A 14,939-nucleotide genomic window follows, 5' to 3' on the forward strand; every position below is an offset into this window, starting at 1 on the left:
GCGAGGTTGCTTGACAGGTTCATTATATTGTATATACGAGGCCAATACAATGCGCTGTGAGATAGCGAACGGTGCGCGATGGAATCACATAGGACACACAACAGAACGCCAATCTTCTAATTTTGTCCCAGCTTGGCTTTGAATACTTACACGCACATCCATTTGACGACTCGAGAGATTGTTAAATATATCACATGGAAATATAACATATTCTTTTTTTTTTTTTTTTTTTTTTTGAAAATTAATACTTCTTGTGATACTTTGACAAAATAATTTCATTTTGGTAATTGCTTTGCCCTCAACAAGGTAGCAAAAATCACACACATTCTGACAAATTATTAGTTATTGAAGCAGCGCGTTGCTTCCTTCTTACGACCTAGTAATTTGTGATGGAAGCAGACTGCCTAGGCTGTCGCTGTTATACCGCGTGCTGTCATTGCAGAATCTTGACTTAGACGGAGTATGGGAACTTCGCACGATGCTAAATGCTGCAGTAGCACCAACACGGCATAACAACACAAAGCCGTAAAAGGAAACCAGCCGTGACGGACTGATTCATTTTAATAACAAATCAGTTTGTTCCACGTTTAAATGGATCCGCTGTTAGGGTAGCTACTTTTGTTTTTACACGGCATTATTACGAGAACAGAGTAAATACGATAAATCAATAACTACCTTAAAAGGAATGACGTTCAACTCCAAGCGAACCCGGACTCATATTAGCGTTGGGGTTCATGATGTAAGCACTGATGTTTTATATTTGTTTTATACTTTCGTATTGTGATGCTGTGATCCTTAAAATATACTGTTGTCCGCCAACAACATCAAGATGAACGGTTTTCTGCTTCAGTTGTCAACAATAGTTTTACATCTTTTATGTGTCAGCGAGTCTTTCAAAGGGAGGATTCCCATCGGTAAGTTTGTTTGTATTATTTGTTTTGTTGTTCGTTCCATTTGATACTGCAGTATACCTGGTACCTCTCCAGTTGTCTGCAGGTTTTTTTAATTAAGTTAATTAATTATGTTATGTGGGGTATTGCTCCCTTCAAGACATCGATGAGGTTTGGTGTATATTTAACTTGTGATCATTAGAAATAAAATTAAATGTGAAATAACTAACTTTTGATTGTAAATGCTTAACAGCCTACTGCTGCTATTCTACATTTATAGACTCATTATCTTGTACTCAATGTAGTTAGAATTGTTTTTCTGCAATTATCTATGCATATAGTCATGGTATAAATGAACATTGAACAGTTCAATGTAATTTTCATCTGTATATCAGATTTACTTATTGGTCTCGGACATTTGAATAAATGTCTTACTCATACTTTCATGTTAAATGTGAATAATTCCTTTTCAACCATCTTAATAGTTTTGACGATTTTTCAAATTCATTCATATACTTTTGACGTCATCATGTGTGATTTGGCATATATTTTGATTAACCGTCATTGCAATTTTGAAATATATTTCTCTATTGTTAACAAGTTCTCGTGTTATACGTTTGCGTGACTCCAAGCTCTTCACGCCATAGCTGCGCCGAACACTGTTTGCATTGTGCCGCCTCTCTCTTAAACAAAGTGATGGTGTTTGGGTCGTTTTAAACAAGATCAACTTAGCGAAATTGCATTCCGTAGCCAATGGGGAATACATGGGATAATAAAGAGAGTTTCAAAACCATTGATAATGAGAAATGTACAAAAGAAAACGTTACACCCTATATTTCTCTTTCGAAGCAAACACTATCTAAAAAACTCTCATGTGTTATAGATACGCTTTCCCTGGACATTTATTTTCAAGGACCTTTAAATGTTTAATGTTTTTCTGTCTAAGACCTAGTATCGAGATTTGACCCTCTTTGTCTACAGCAACGCCTTTTCTTATACTTTTTAGGTGCTATCTTTGATACTGATGATGTTCAGACCAGTACGGGATTTCAATATGCTGTTGCTCACAGCAAAGAGAGAACGAAAGAAAAGTTCGAGTTATCTGCCCTTGTTGAAGTGATAGATGTCGAAGACAGTTTTAAGCTGGCAACATCAAGTAAGTTTAATTCTTGATTCAAAGTTAAATTGTTAAATATTCTCGGCGATCAGGTTTGAAGCAATATATCCCACTGCTAAAGACAAAATTATTTTGCTTTACTTATTTTTTTTCAAGGCGTCCAACCCGATTTCTGATGTCAAAATAGAGGGCTGGTAGAATGTCATTCATAGAAGCATAATGTGATATTGTGTCATTAAGTAAAATCGCACATTTAGGATTCCATTAAATTGTCTCATAAAATTGTTAATTCAATTTATTATTAAATTAAACATTGAATGTGTGTTATTCAGATGGTTAAAAAATGCCTCATCAAATGTCGTCTACTTCTGTAAAATATCAATATATTCCATTCATACTATCATACACCAGAAGAAACATAATTAAAAATCAAAAACTGTTTTAAATTTCATTTACATCTTCCATTTGATTGATGTTTAATATATGTTTTTATCAGTCTGCCAGTTTCATTGTCAATTAATGATGGAATTCAAATAAGTTACCGATGCGGTATGTAACGTCTGTTGTAAGAAGAGAGCTAACGTGCCCTTTCCTAAATTATGTTTCCGGATTGACAATCCGGCTCTATGGCGTTGTTTAGACTCAATCAAGGACATCTAATCCATAGCCTTCCGAGATTATGTTGCTCACTCGAGCAGTTGGAGAACTGAGGAGAATTCCTCCCTGGATAATTCCCGAACACTTGCAGTTGTTTTCCACATGATTTCCTCCGAAAGGATGTCACTAGATATGTATTGACCAGTAATAGGCGTGGTACATTGAGCTTAAACGGTAATAGAACTTATAGAGAACGAATGAGACGTCTATCGCACGAGGTCGCCCATGGCAATCCGAACGTCTGTAGGAAAACACGCATACATGGCCTATTGTATATCAAGGTAATCCTATACAAGCACAAACAATTCCCTATTCTCCGATACGTACTTATAAACAGATGACCTACAGATAGATTTACTTAATATTCGTTGATAAAGTATTGAATACGACAATATAGATAGCGGAACGGGTTCGTCTTGGCATCTGGTGCAAAGACAAGGTTGTAAAAGGATAATGAAAAACATTGACCTTCAATTGAAATATCACATATTATTTGTTTCTGATTCTACCAATCTCTATCTATATATTTGCTTTCCGTTATATTAAAGGTCGCGTAATGGCCATTTTACAATATTTAATGTATGTTTAATTCGGTGAAATTGCCGTGTGTAGCAAATCGTTTCTCGTTCTTCCATGTTAGATGGTAGATATGAGTTATTTTGTTTTCAATCACAGTGACGAGGTTTATGCATTTGTCATATCTCAAAACTGTAATTAGTTTGTTTGTCGTATTTCATAACCTATCAACAAAATAAAAACCGAACAACTTACCATCTATCAATATTTCCCACGAAGGATTACATTTTCCAAGTAAAGCATTTTGATACTGATGATAATGTCGATTCTTAAAACTGTTTTCATCATCATTTAATTTGGATATTCTTTGTAATTTCTTGACACTAAATGTTGAAGGTGAAATTGCTGTCCCGATGTGATTGTTCAAATGATCTGATTGCAGATTAGTCAAAAGAATTAAAAGAAAATATGAAACACGTATTAGTTCTTAAAAGATTTTTATTGACAAATAACGGAAAGCTGCTTCACGTGGTTTAAACACTAGTGAAAAATTCGAAATCAACATCGGTAAAAACATGGAGAAAATAAAAAAAAACTAAAAGAAAACAATATATTGAATAAAAAATTATATTAGATTTCAAAGTTCCCTTTGTTTTGTCTATTTTTGACACGTTAAATAGATCGAAATGTTGAATGTATCCGTTGCACCCAAATGTCTACCTTTTTAGTTAGTGCAATACAGCTGAGTGAAGTGTGTCATACTACCGTGTCATGTCACAACATCTTAAAATTGTTCTTTGGTTTCTAGATCATCCGTTAGGAGCAACGTTTTCATATCACCTTAGTTGTAATGAGACTGCAGACACAGTAACAACAAACAATTCGCTAAACATAATTCTAGGTGATCTCCCCAGACACCAACATCTTCATATGACCTTGGCTTACATTTTAGTACGCTAATTCCCCAAACATGACAAAAGACAACAGAAGTTGTCTTCATATTGCTTTAGATGGCACAATTCACAAAGCTGTAATGTTAATTTCACAGGATGTTACAACATGTATATTTACTATATGGTAAAGACAGCCTTAAGACATACACTGCGGTCTCCTCTTTATAAGTCAATATCACAGGAGCAAAGACAGAATCAAGTATTGCGGAAGTCAGGTCGAATTGCTTTTACATTAACTTCATAAACTACGATGGAACAATGCCAAGGCAGCGAGACTCAAATGTATATATTTCCATAGACACTCTAGGGAATAAATGCTGAAAAGTGTTGTTACTATACTGATAGATACAAATTTATGACTCTTGATGAGAAATCATGTTATTGTATAGACATCGACATTCTAGGCCACATTATATACTAATCTATCATTTTAAGACATCAAGATAATAACACATTTTTAAAGAAGGACAATGTGTTAAACATATATGTAGACATCTTTGTCCATCCTTACATATATGAGCTATAGTTTTAATGTTACCTCTTCATCCTTTTGATTTACTACTGAACACATAAAAGCATCAGATCCAAAGATGTGATAATATTCCCGAGAGAAGGAAGTTTATTGCTCCGGGAGGATAGCGAGGCGTACTTTCCCCTTTCATGGATTTCTTTGATCTAACTCGTTTTATTACTACAGATCTGAACTTCATACTTATTGACTTAAACTGGTGTATTCACACGCTCTGACGCACAGGACATACAACAGCTTAGTAAAACTGAGACCAAAGACCTATATTATGCTTACTTAGGACTAATATTGTTTCGAAAACTCATAAATCAAAACCATTTTAATAATTGAGGTGGGTTTACGACACCTTAGTGTAGTCCATTGATATTGAAGGATATTGAGATCATATCTCAACACTTTGCATAACTGCCATGACAGTTTAACTCCTCTCTAGGCCATGACAGCTGAACAACTGAAAAAAAACAGATGGATGTGACACTGAAGTAAGATAATAGGTCATATAGAAAAGACAGGGGTCTCAATGATGTATGAATGTTTATCCAATTAATATTGGTCTCGTCGGGTTACAGAAGAGAAATGTCGACTCTTCAATGAGACCCGCATACGAATGGTACTGTGCTATATTAATTACGTATACAAGATCATGCCTTGTATAAAAATGGTTTAAGAAGCTTTTGTTACATTTGAAGTGCATAGTTTTGTGTTCTCTCTTCACCAGTGATTTTTTATCCATATTTGTTTTTATTTTATTATTATTATTTATTTATTTATTTATTTATTTTGTAATATTTTATATAGCACATAATATCGACATTTATTTTAAAAGGGATGGGTGCAATTCCAGATTACAATGGTACAAATGTAATTATGATTGTTTTGGGTGAGGGCTTGCTTATTAAGCCGGACTAGTTTATGGTCCATTTCCCTGCTAAAATAAAGCAGCGAAAACATTTCATAAGGATCCCACAATATTTGGCATGTTCACTGTCTGTTAACACGCTGCATTCAGTGCAACACTTTAAAGTTGGGTTTTAGCTAGTGTTTAACTTCTGATCCCTCTCTTTACGTCTTTAAGGTATTATACTACATCTTTTAAAACCTATGGCATAAAATGCAGATTTTTGAAGTCTTGATTACGCAGGCAATAGAACAGACTTGAGGACAATATCATACCTATTCCCTCTGATGTAATGTATCTTGACAAACGGCATGTGGTCACAAAGAGCAAAGGCAATATAAACATGTTCTACATGTTAAGTATATATAAATGTAAAATCATGGATACAGACAATCGAAAACGGATACGTCATAGTCCTTTACATATAGGAAATTGTTACTCCTAAACTGTTGTGCCTATCAACGATAATAAAATTATTTTCCGATTTATCCCTTCCGGTTCATTATATCGTACGACTTAAGTCAACTATCTACCTTTATGTATATATCTATAAGCTATCCCATCATATTTCGTCAGGTTGTATACAATTGTTTTATGAAAGCTATACACATCCAACACAGACTGATTAAAAACAATACACACCCAGCAAAGATTACCTAGCAGAGATTAGTTGAAAACATTACACATCCAATACAGCTAAATTGAAAACAATTCACATCAAACACAGATTGGTTTGTTTGAAGCAAGCAATGATACTGGATCCTACAGACGATGTTTCTTGCTAGATCCTACAAATGATATATCCAGCGGTTAGAATGCACAGGAATAAAATAAATACAAGTATATATTGTTAGCGTCCACGTTTCTGATTGATACTACTCTAGCACTATTCTAATTGAAAGCAGGCGTTAAATTGCCAATTGGGTAATGGTGAATATTGAACATTGTAATAATTACCTCAAATTTAGTCATTAGTTATCAATTTCAATGAGATACTAATTGTATATAATATCATTCAATTACATATCGCTAAAATAGGTAAAAACATTATAGTATGCACCATTTTATTTTTGTTTGCGGTCGGGGAAAAGTGAGTACAGTTCGCCTCCCAAACGGGTCTGAGTGACAATGCTGTGTTGAAATGTAGATATTGTGTAATTATATCTGTAAAACACTGTCGTTAATTATATCTGCTTTTATACAATACAGAAAGGCCATAATAAATAATCATGAAAACTTAATTAATTTTCAAAATTCAAATAATAGTCTGGTGTGTAAAATAATTCAGTTTAAAATGAATTTCATGTTATTGAAATGGTGCCAAACAAGAAAAAGGTAGTGATGACGGATTTATTTGAGGAAATGACGTATATGTTTTATTGAATCAAATTTTACATCCATTAGAACTTGAATGCTAAAGTCGATTTTAATCGTTTAAGTAATGTTATTTTGTTGTTAAATAAATAACGGTTTGTACAGGGACGAAAGCTGATGTTCCGAATGGGGAAACGGAATGGATGTATGGAAACGAGACATACGGTTTTCCGATGTCTATATTCTCTCTCTTCCTTTGTCAACAAAAAAAGGACTAATGAAATAATGCATTCTGCAAGGCGGGATGGTTACGCTATAATTGAATTATCTAGACACATTTTCTTTATTGTACAATGTATAAAGATTTTGCCGAATTCATATATTTCAATTATTCTGATAGCTCTCGCTACCATTTAGGTAACGTTGTATCGTTATTCGGGTTGAGCTTCAAAGTGCAGTGTTTTTTCTCTTGTGAAGACAAATGAAAAAAAAAATCGCACAAGTGCCAAAGTAATTCGTTTGTCCACGTGTAACACTTTGGTGAACGAGTGATATATATTCCGCCGTCTTGTTTTCGAGTTCAATGCTCCGATTCAGCAAACCGCTATCATTCCTACAATGAAGTTGGCATCTGCATGAACATATAAGGTTCTGTAATCTCATGCTTCGGGTTTTTTTTTTTCACTGTAGGCATGGAACATTGATAAAATATTATATATTGGCATGATATTCAATACTTACACATATTTCACATGAACACAATTGTTTGTGTTCACTTATTGACGATCATATGTTATATATAATCAATACTGGGTTTTATATAAATAGGTTCATTTTTGGCCAGGATTTCTGTGCAATTTTGTTTCCTTTTTTGTCATAACAATAGCAATGTGAGATCAAATTTACGAACAACTGACCGCAGTGAAGGCTTATAGGTCGGAACATCGCATACACATAGACGTTAAACATCACAGCGTGATTGATTGATGTACTCACTTCCTCCTCACATTTCACATATTTGTCTTCCGTTTAGCTTGTAATGATTCCCGTTTCTAACCGTAAGTTATAGACAAGCGAGAATCGCCAAGCTGAGAGCTGCTTTACTTTTAACGACGTAATTAAACTTTTGATGACGTAAATGTCTATAATATAATTATTGCATATTTATATTGATTAGAGTCATCAATCACCTGGGTAAAAGTCCATTTATTTGCAGAAAAGACCCTAAAATTGGAAATTGAAATCCTGTATATACAAGAAAGCTTCAGTTTGCTTTTATACATCCTGGACCGAGATGCAAAACAGTGACTGTTTAAAGACTTGATTTCATTTTGCTAAGTAGCATTATAACTTCATAGACCAGGCCAACATTACATATAATCCGATATCAAAAATACCTCTTAAGAAGCTTTAAACATCTTTTGAAAAGCAGAAGAGTTTCAAACCGAAGGGTTAGCAGACACAGAGATAACAAACGTCACATTGATACCAAAGCTGTCGTGCCCGTTGTCATTTATATATTGTGTATGATCCTTTCCTTTAATTTTAACATGGATGATGTTTGAACAGGAAACGCTTATTATGTCATATTGGTTTATGTTATTTGAATGTCTAATCTTGCGTGTTGGAAATACCCTTCTTCTGGAAAGTAAGAAAGTTTAGTCCACTAATGTTAAGAGTTATTTGTCTTTGAATGTGTCGTTGGATGCAAATGCTTTATTGAATTAATTGTCATTTAGTACTTCCTTATAGAGGAATCCAACCATTCCTAGTGTTGATTTCAATTGTAAATATTGTACAAAAGACAAATGAATATCATCTTACATTGCAAATTTAGGACTGAATGCAGCAGAACCAAACTTAGAAGTAAACTGCATCATGTAGCCTTCCAGGACTCCTCAGTGATGCTAAGGTCCTAAGTTTCAAAACTTAAGAAACGACTAAATGGACAATCCTAAGTGGTCGGAAAAAATCAAAATCTAGATGGGGAGATGCAATATTTCAATACATTGTGTATGTTTCATGTGTATTTACTGCACAATTGTGTCGAGTTAGGGTAAGGATAAAGATATTCTGACAAAGCAAACAACTTAGATGGGCCATTACTGTAGGGGAAGTTAACTTTCGTGAAAATGCTTTAGTTTTTTATACTTGCAAAACAAGTCTCTTATTTGAATTCTAAATGAATTATAAATTGAAGAGATTCAAATCTGTTTTAGTAAAAAAAAAAATGTTTTTTTTCCAAGACGAACTGTTAGTTATTATCCTCTAGACATTTGGACACCAAAGTATTTGGTCGTTAGCCATACCGTCTGCCTCTAGAGTGCGAATCAGAGGCACGTCACTTCCGTGTGCTGTGTGATGGATGCGGCAGGCTTTGTCGGGACACAAGATGTACCTTTGCAAGTCTGGCACAAATACACAATCCAATATCAGTTCCATTATGGTTTACTGGCTCCCCTAAGTATCACACAAAACACAGTATGACACACAGTAACAGCGTGCAGAATAATTTGTATTCATTCTGATTGTTAGCTTCCTTGCGCTAGTGTTGTAACGGCATTAATCAGCGTGTACCTAATAAGCATGTATTACAATATCGGTGTCTATTTTACAAAATATACTTTAGGGAAGCATAAGTCGTAGTAAATTGCATGATAAGCTTCAAGAAATATTTGTACGTTCTATCTTTATTAAACATTCAGTGGATATCTAGTGTATTTAATTAAAATATTTTTTTACTTCTGTGGTAACTATAATGTAAGCAAAGAAATATAAACGTTAATATCAGAAATACACCATTCCGTTTTCCTCTTAGCTTGGCCCCACTGTAATAACAAAAAACTGATTTTTGATTGTTCCATACAAATTAATACCGGAGACGTCTTCATGTTGTTGTCAAATACCAAAATTACCTTACACAAACAAAGGACTGGTTCCAAACAATATGAAAAATAATATCTATTCTTTATAGCCAGTTGACCTCCTTGTCAAAGGACATTATTGTAATTTAATGTTAATTACATTAATATCTTGTTTCCTAGCCAGCATCTTGAGGTTACACATCCTGTTTATTGTATCAGTGAGAACGCTTAGTGGAACGATGAAATGTTTAGTATTTGTTGTCCATGGACATGAAAAAGGATTATGTATAATTCCAAATTTATAGATTTTTTAACTGTATCCGGATAAGTTGTTCACATAAACGATATTTTGATTTACAACATCTTTTATGGATATTTCAGCAAGAAATACTTATCACTGCCACTGCGTAAAGGTATAAATAGGATCAATAATATGCTATATTAAAACAATAGTTATAAATTTGTCTTATGCATAGGTTTTTAACTAATTTGTTCCTTGTACCAGATAAACCTATATAATGTTGGCATTTCGTCTGCATTTCGGAAGCCTGGATTTCTCCAAATTGATCAACTTTGTATGTTTATGGTATTTAAGAGTTCTCCGGGGACCGCCTGCTTCGCAATTAGAGACACAAATGCCTGGTCAGTAAAGGTGATTTTTTAAGACTGGATCCAGTGATAAAGCAATAGGGCATAGTTTAAAAGATAATATTACCATTTGTCTCAATAATAAAAGAAATTGAGGAAGGTTAGGCAAGGACAAGCGTAATTAGAATGATGAAGAAATAGGATGGCGATTCCATCAGCTAGACATGAATAATTGACAGAAAGCCTCAGTTTGAGACATAGTCTGAAATTACTTTCCATGTCGCTGAAAATTGAAACATCGCTTACAAAACGGATTTTCCCATCGCCGCTTAACACAGCTCTACAGACACGTGTTTAACCGTGTACTTAATAGGACGTTACGAACCGCTATTGTGATTTAATATATATAATATATGATGGGCTAGCAGTGGGCTAACGTGTATATTAAGATTGTTCTGGATGGTTTTAGCATTTCATTTAATTCCATTTAATTGAATGAATATCCTTATAGCAGGCTGGGGAGCCCGAGTTACACGGAAAATATATTTCTCTATCTTACCTCCCCTGGGCAAGTAAAATGAATTGAGACATTGGTAACACCATCTGTGTAAATTACCCAAGCGTCATGAAAACGATGAAAAAAACCAAAAGTCGATACAAGATTGGAATCGTGAGTAGTACTGTTTTTATGTATATGTTGCCTGCGATCGGTATCACCGTTATACGAATCTTTACCAAACGAGAGGCATTGGTTCTGTATAAAACAATATTACCACATTAACACAAAGAGAACTTGTCTGATTTTATAGCTTGGTTGTATAATTTTAAAATTAGAAGATAATCAACACGATATGATTTGTTAACAATATTTAGGTTGTTAATGAATTCCTTTCAATGGTGATTATTTAACGTAAATGATTTTCCCATTTCTGACACGAATATCTGTCATCTATTTGTGACATTGTATTACGTAATGAATTAATTTCCGGATACAGACTTCAATATAAACAGAGGTGAAAGTAAGTGGATTTTGTCCTTAAGTGCGTCTGCGTGCGTGCTTGCGGTTAGTGTGGTGGTTCTTCGTCAAGGTCAATGTGTTTAGGGGAAAACGACCACTAAAATGATAACACAGAATCAGTAGGCTTGAGTATATCTGTGTCTCTTTGATTTCTACTACAAAATGACATGAATTGAAAATATTACAACAAATATTTTAAGTTTAAAAAAGCAATTGTAATGGAAGCCATTTGTGCCAAAAGCTGCAACGCCTATTGGTAATTTATTTTTCCTCTATTATATTACCTTTCCTACTTTCTCAAGGCTCAGCAATACTTTGCGTTGACCTTTGAATTAAGTGTTTAAAGAGAGAAGAAAGGGTTTTAGTTCTAAAACTATTTGAGATCAATCAAACACTTATAACTGGTTCTTGACTTTCTCTTCTTATAGCTCGTCGGTTTAAAATGTGACAGAACAGCTGGTGTTTCTGTGTCAAGGTCTACAAATATCAATGAGTTTAAAACCTTTCAGTCCAAATTCCCACATAATTGAAGACACGTATTTTACACAACCTTAAATGTTCTGAGGATGTGATATCCAAAGCAAACCAATTAACATCTATGTATGTTTTGACTGTGCTTCCTGCAATTAATCAAATGAAGCTAGCTTCAAATTTTAAAAACGGAACTACCGAGTGTTCTTTTATTAAGGTGTAAGTATGTAATAACGCTTTGATTTACAGCTAACGACGTTTGATAGGAATGATATTACACAAACACTGACGTAGCTTTATCCTATATGCTACCCTCACGTCTTCTAATATCCCATTAATGTAAAAACAAATCACCCTACTCCTAGGCATTGCAACTATTTCTAAGGCTTCCCGACAAGCGTCATTTCAACAAAGCTATTTCGTCGGGTCGTAGCTAAATTACATACTTCAGGCTCCTTGCCGCTGAGATGTGTATTAAGCCGACACATTGTTCATATTCTGCTTTTCGAAGAACATGTTTAAACGCAAGATCACACTTATCACGGAAGAGAAAGGTTTCAAATTTGTATGCACAAGATCGAATGATATATAGACAGAGTGTCTCGATTTGGTTTATACGAGACTACCATGATGATGGACTATCAAGTATTTCTGCAGCGCTTAATTGATACTCTGGCGCTTTCCTTTAACTATGAGTATAAAGGCCATAGCAGTGTCAAACCTTGCTTTATCTTGAATATTTTTTCTGTAAATGCGGGTCTCTTGTTTTTGTCTTTCGGTCCCTATCTCATAATCTAGGAACATTTCCAGGGATAGGAAAATAAATAAGGACACAAAATTGTGAAGATTACCGATTGACAGCGTCTTTGGAATTCTCTAACGGAGCGAAGACCTCTTATCAATATCCTTTCCCTGATAAGGTTCCTGCGGCTTGAGACATAGTTCTGTACAACCCACCTGCGCCGTCTCCATGGTGATTCCCAGAAAACACTATAGTAACGCATAGTTCAAAGGCAATAAAATTCTATTTCACTTAAACTTGCTCGGATATATATCGCTGTGTGTTATTGAGGATTAAATAGGAACTAAGCAAACGGTATTTGGAATGTCGATTTAAATAGAAACATGATTTTTTTTAAAGATTACACTTTGAATTTCTCCAACTGATATACACCTATGTGCAGACGTAATCTTTCTCGGAATTATAAACGAAACTTCAATCATGTTATTGTTCATTGCTGTCAGTGATTCATTATGAATCTTCGTTATATTACAGCTTGTGAATTGTAAAAATATATAGCCGCTTTTTGTTTTGTTTTGTTTTTTTTTTTTTTTTTTTTTTTTGCAATTGTCTTCTCAGACTCGTCTATCAATAAAACACCAATGACAAAGCATGTATCCATGCAGGATTTCTATTACATTTAACACAAATGTGTGTTAGTTTTTCTCCAAATACGTACTTACAATATGGTTTTAGTTCGGGAAGACCTTATCAAATATAAGTAAATTCACTTAGAATATCATATATTGGGTTCTTTTATCTAACATTTGGACACATTTTCATATTTCATTGAATGATAACTTAACCAAAATTATAATTATGGGTGACAGCTTTTCAAACAAAGCATACTTCATGAAGAAATGTGCATTATAGGCTCATCAACAATGTTACATAGAACATAATTTAGATATTCATTACAATTTTGATAATATGCTATCTATGAACTGGAGTCCATTGCTCAAAAATAGAAAATCCATGAACAACACTCAGTATATTCCTCGTGTAACAGTGTTACATGAATAAAGATAGCATGAAGTATTGTGTATTAGATTTATGTGAATTAAGTTACATGTACACACGCTCGCTTATCCTCAAAGGGCTAGCAACTATATCATTGTCGACTAATACAAAATAATTAACATTTCCTCGAGTAATTTCACTGCTCTTCTTTAAGAACATTTAAAAGAAGTGCAGATAGTAGGGTTTAAACTTAGAGAGGGAAAGATAACGGACAACCTCCTCAAGCACAAACAGCATTAATTTCCTGTAAAATCGCCAGAGTAATTGCTCGTATGGACGATCAAATTAATACAGAGTATTCATGATATGAATATTTTATCTAATATACGATATTTGCTTGCTGTAGGTCATGTTCGGTGATAGCTTTTCCGATCTACTAATAGAGCATTGAGATGAAATGATTATAACCGTAAAACGGTTAGGGGTGTCGGGAGCATCCATTACTATCGATCTTACATTTTCCAAATCATCATTCATATGGTGTGTAAATAATTCCACTCTTCCGTCCTGTCTGCTGATGAACGTTCAGCACAGAGAAATATAACAAGACCAAGAGAATTAACCCAATGATCGTTTTCGCAATTATCGTCAGGCGCGCCGAATTCTATAAGGAGCGGGGAAGACGGAAATCTATATACACTGCTTTTATCGGTCTTCAACAGAGCTTTATCAGAAATTTGCTCTTCGATCGCAATCACATTTGTCCTGAAAAAGCCTTTCCAATTGGCATCGTTCCACTGCCTTCTTCAAATTTGTTCTCGATACGATAAACCAAGATAACCAGGCATATAACTTTAACTGCTCGCACAAAAGGTGTATTCATTATTTACAGACTTACTTGAACAATATTGAAGGCAGGCAATGTACACTTCTGTGTAATTCGTTTGTGATTAGATGCATCTTGTGCTATCAGAATCCCTAGTCGCTGTTGAATCGCAATAACCTAATGAAATATGAAATGATATCCAACAAACACCTTCCCCCCTAAAGGGAGAGGGGTGGGGCGGTTGAGTAGGTGTTTGGTGTTTTACGACATGAAAATCGCTGGGTTCAGATTAAAACGGTGTCCACGGATGGTGGCAACAAACATGGCGCTTATTGTGCCATACCACTGCAAGAAATAAACTTAACAAACAGCAGGACGACACCCCATCAAGTTACATTCTGATGAAACCAGATTTATGCATTTTTATTTAGAAATCTGTATTTAAAGATTTTATTTACGTGTGCCTGTTTCGTACATTATTTATTAAAGCTGACAAATTGATGTATTGATTTTGTTTTTCTGCATTGAGCACCTTATAAGGGCAAGAAATCTAGACC

At 34.4% G+C, this 14,939-nt stretch overlaps 1 protein-coding gene across 1 annotated transcript in view; it reads left to right on the plus strand.

The window, feature by feature from the left end:
• The first annotated feature begins 829 nt into the window (after window positions 1-829).
• The window catches only part of LOC132558027 (glutamate receptor-like), a 90,892-nt gene continuing 76,782 nt past the window's right edge, over window positions 830-14,939 (plus strand). The window contains exons 1-2 of the mRNA XM_060222546.1: window positions 830-914; window positions 1,897-2,046. Coding sequence (XP_060078529.1) covers window positions 830-914; window positions 1,897-2,046 — 235 coding nt within the window. The remainder of the gene's footprint in view (window positions 915-1,896; window positions 2,047-14,939) is intronic.

The sequence above is a fragment of the Ylistrum balloti genome, unplaced genomic scaffold, assembly GCF_031769215.1.
Source record: "Ylistrum balloti isolate Yb309-2 unplaced genomic scaffold, AGI_CSIRO_Ybal_v1 Utg370744, whole genome shotgun sequence".
NCBI lineage: Eukaryota > Metazoa > Mollusca > Bivalvia > Pectinida > Pectinidae > Ylistrum > Ylistrum balloti.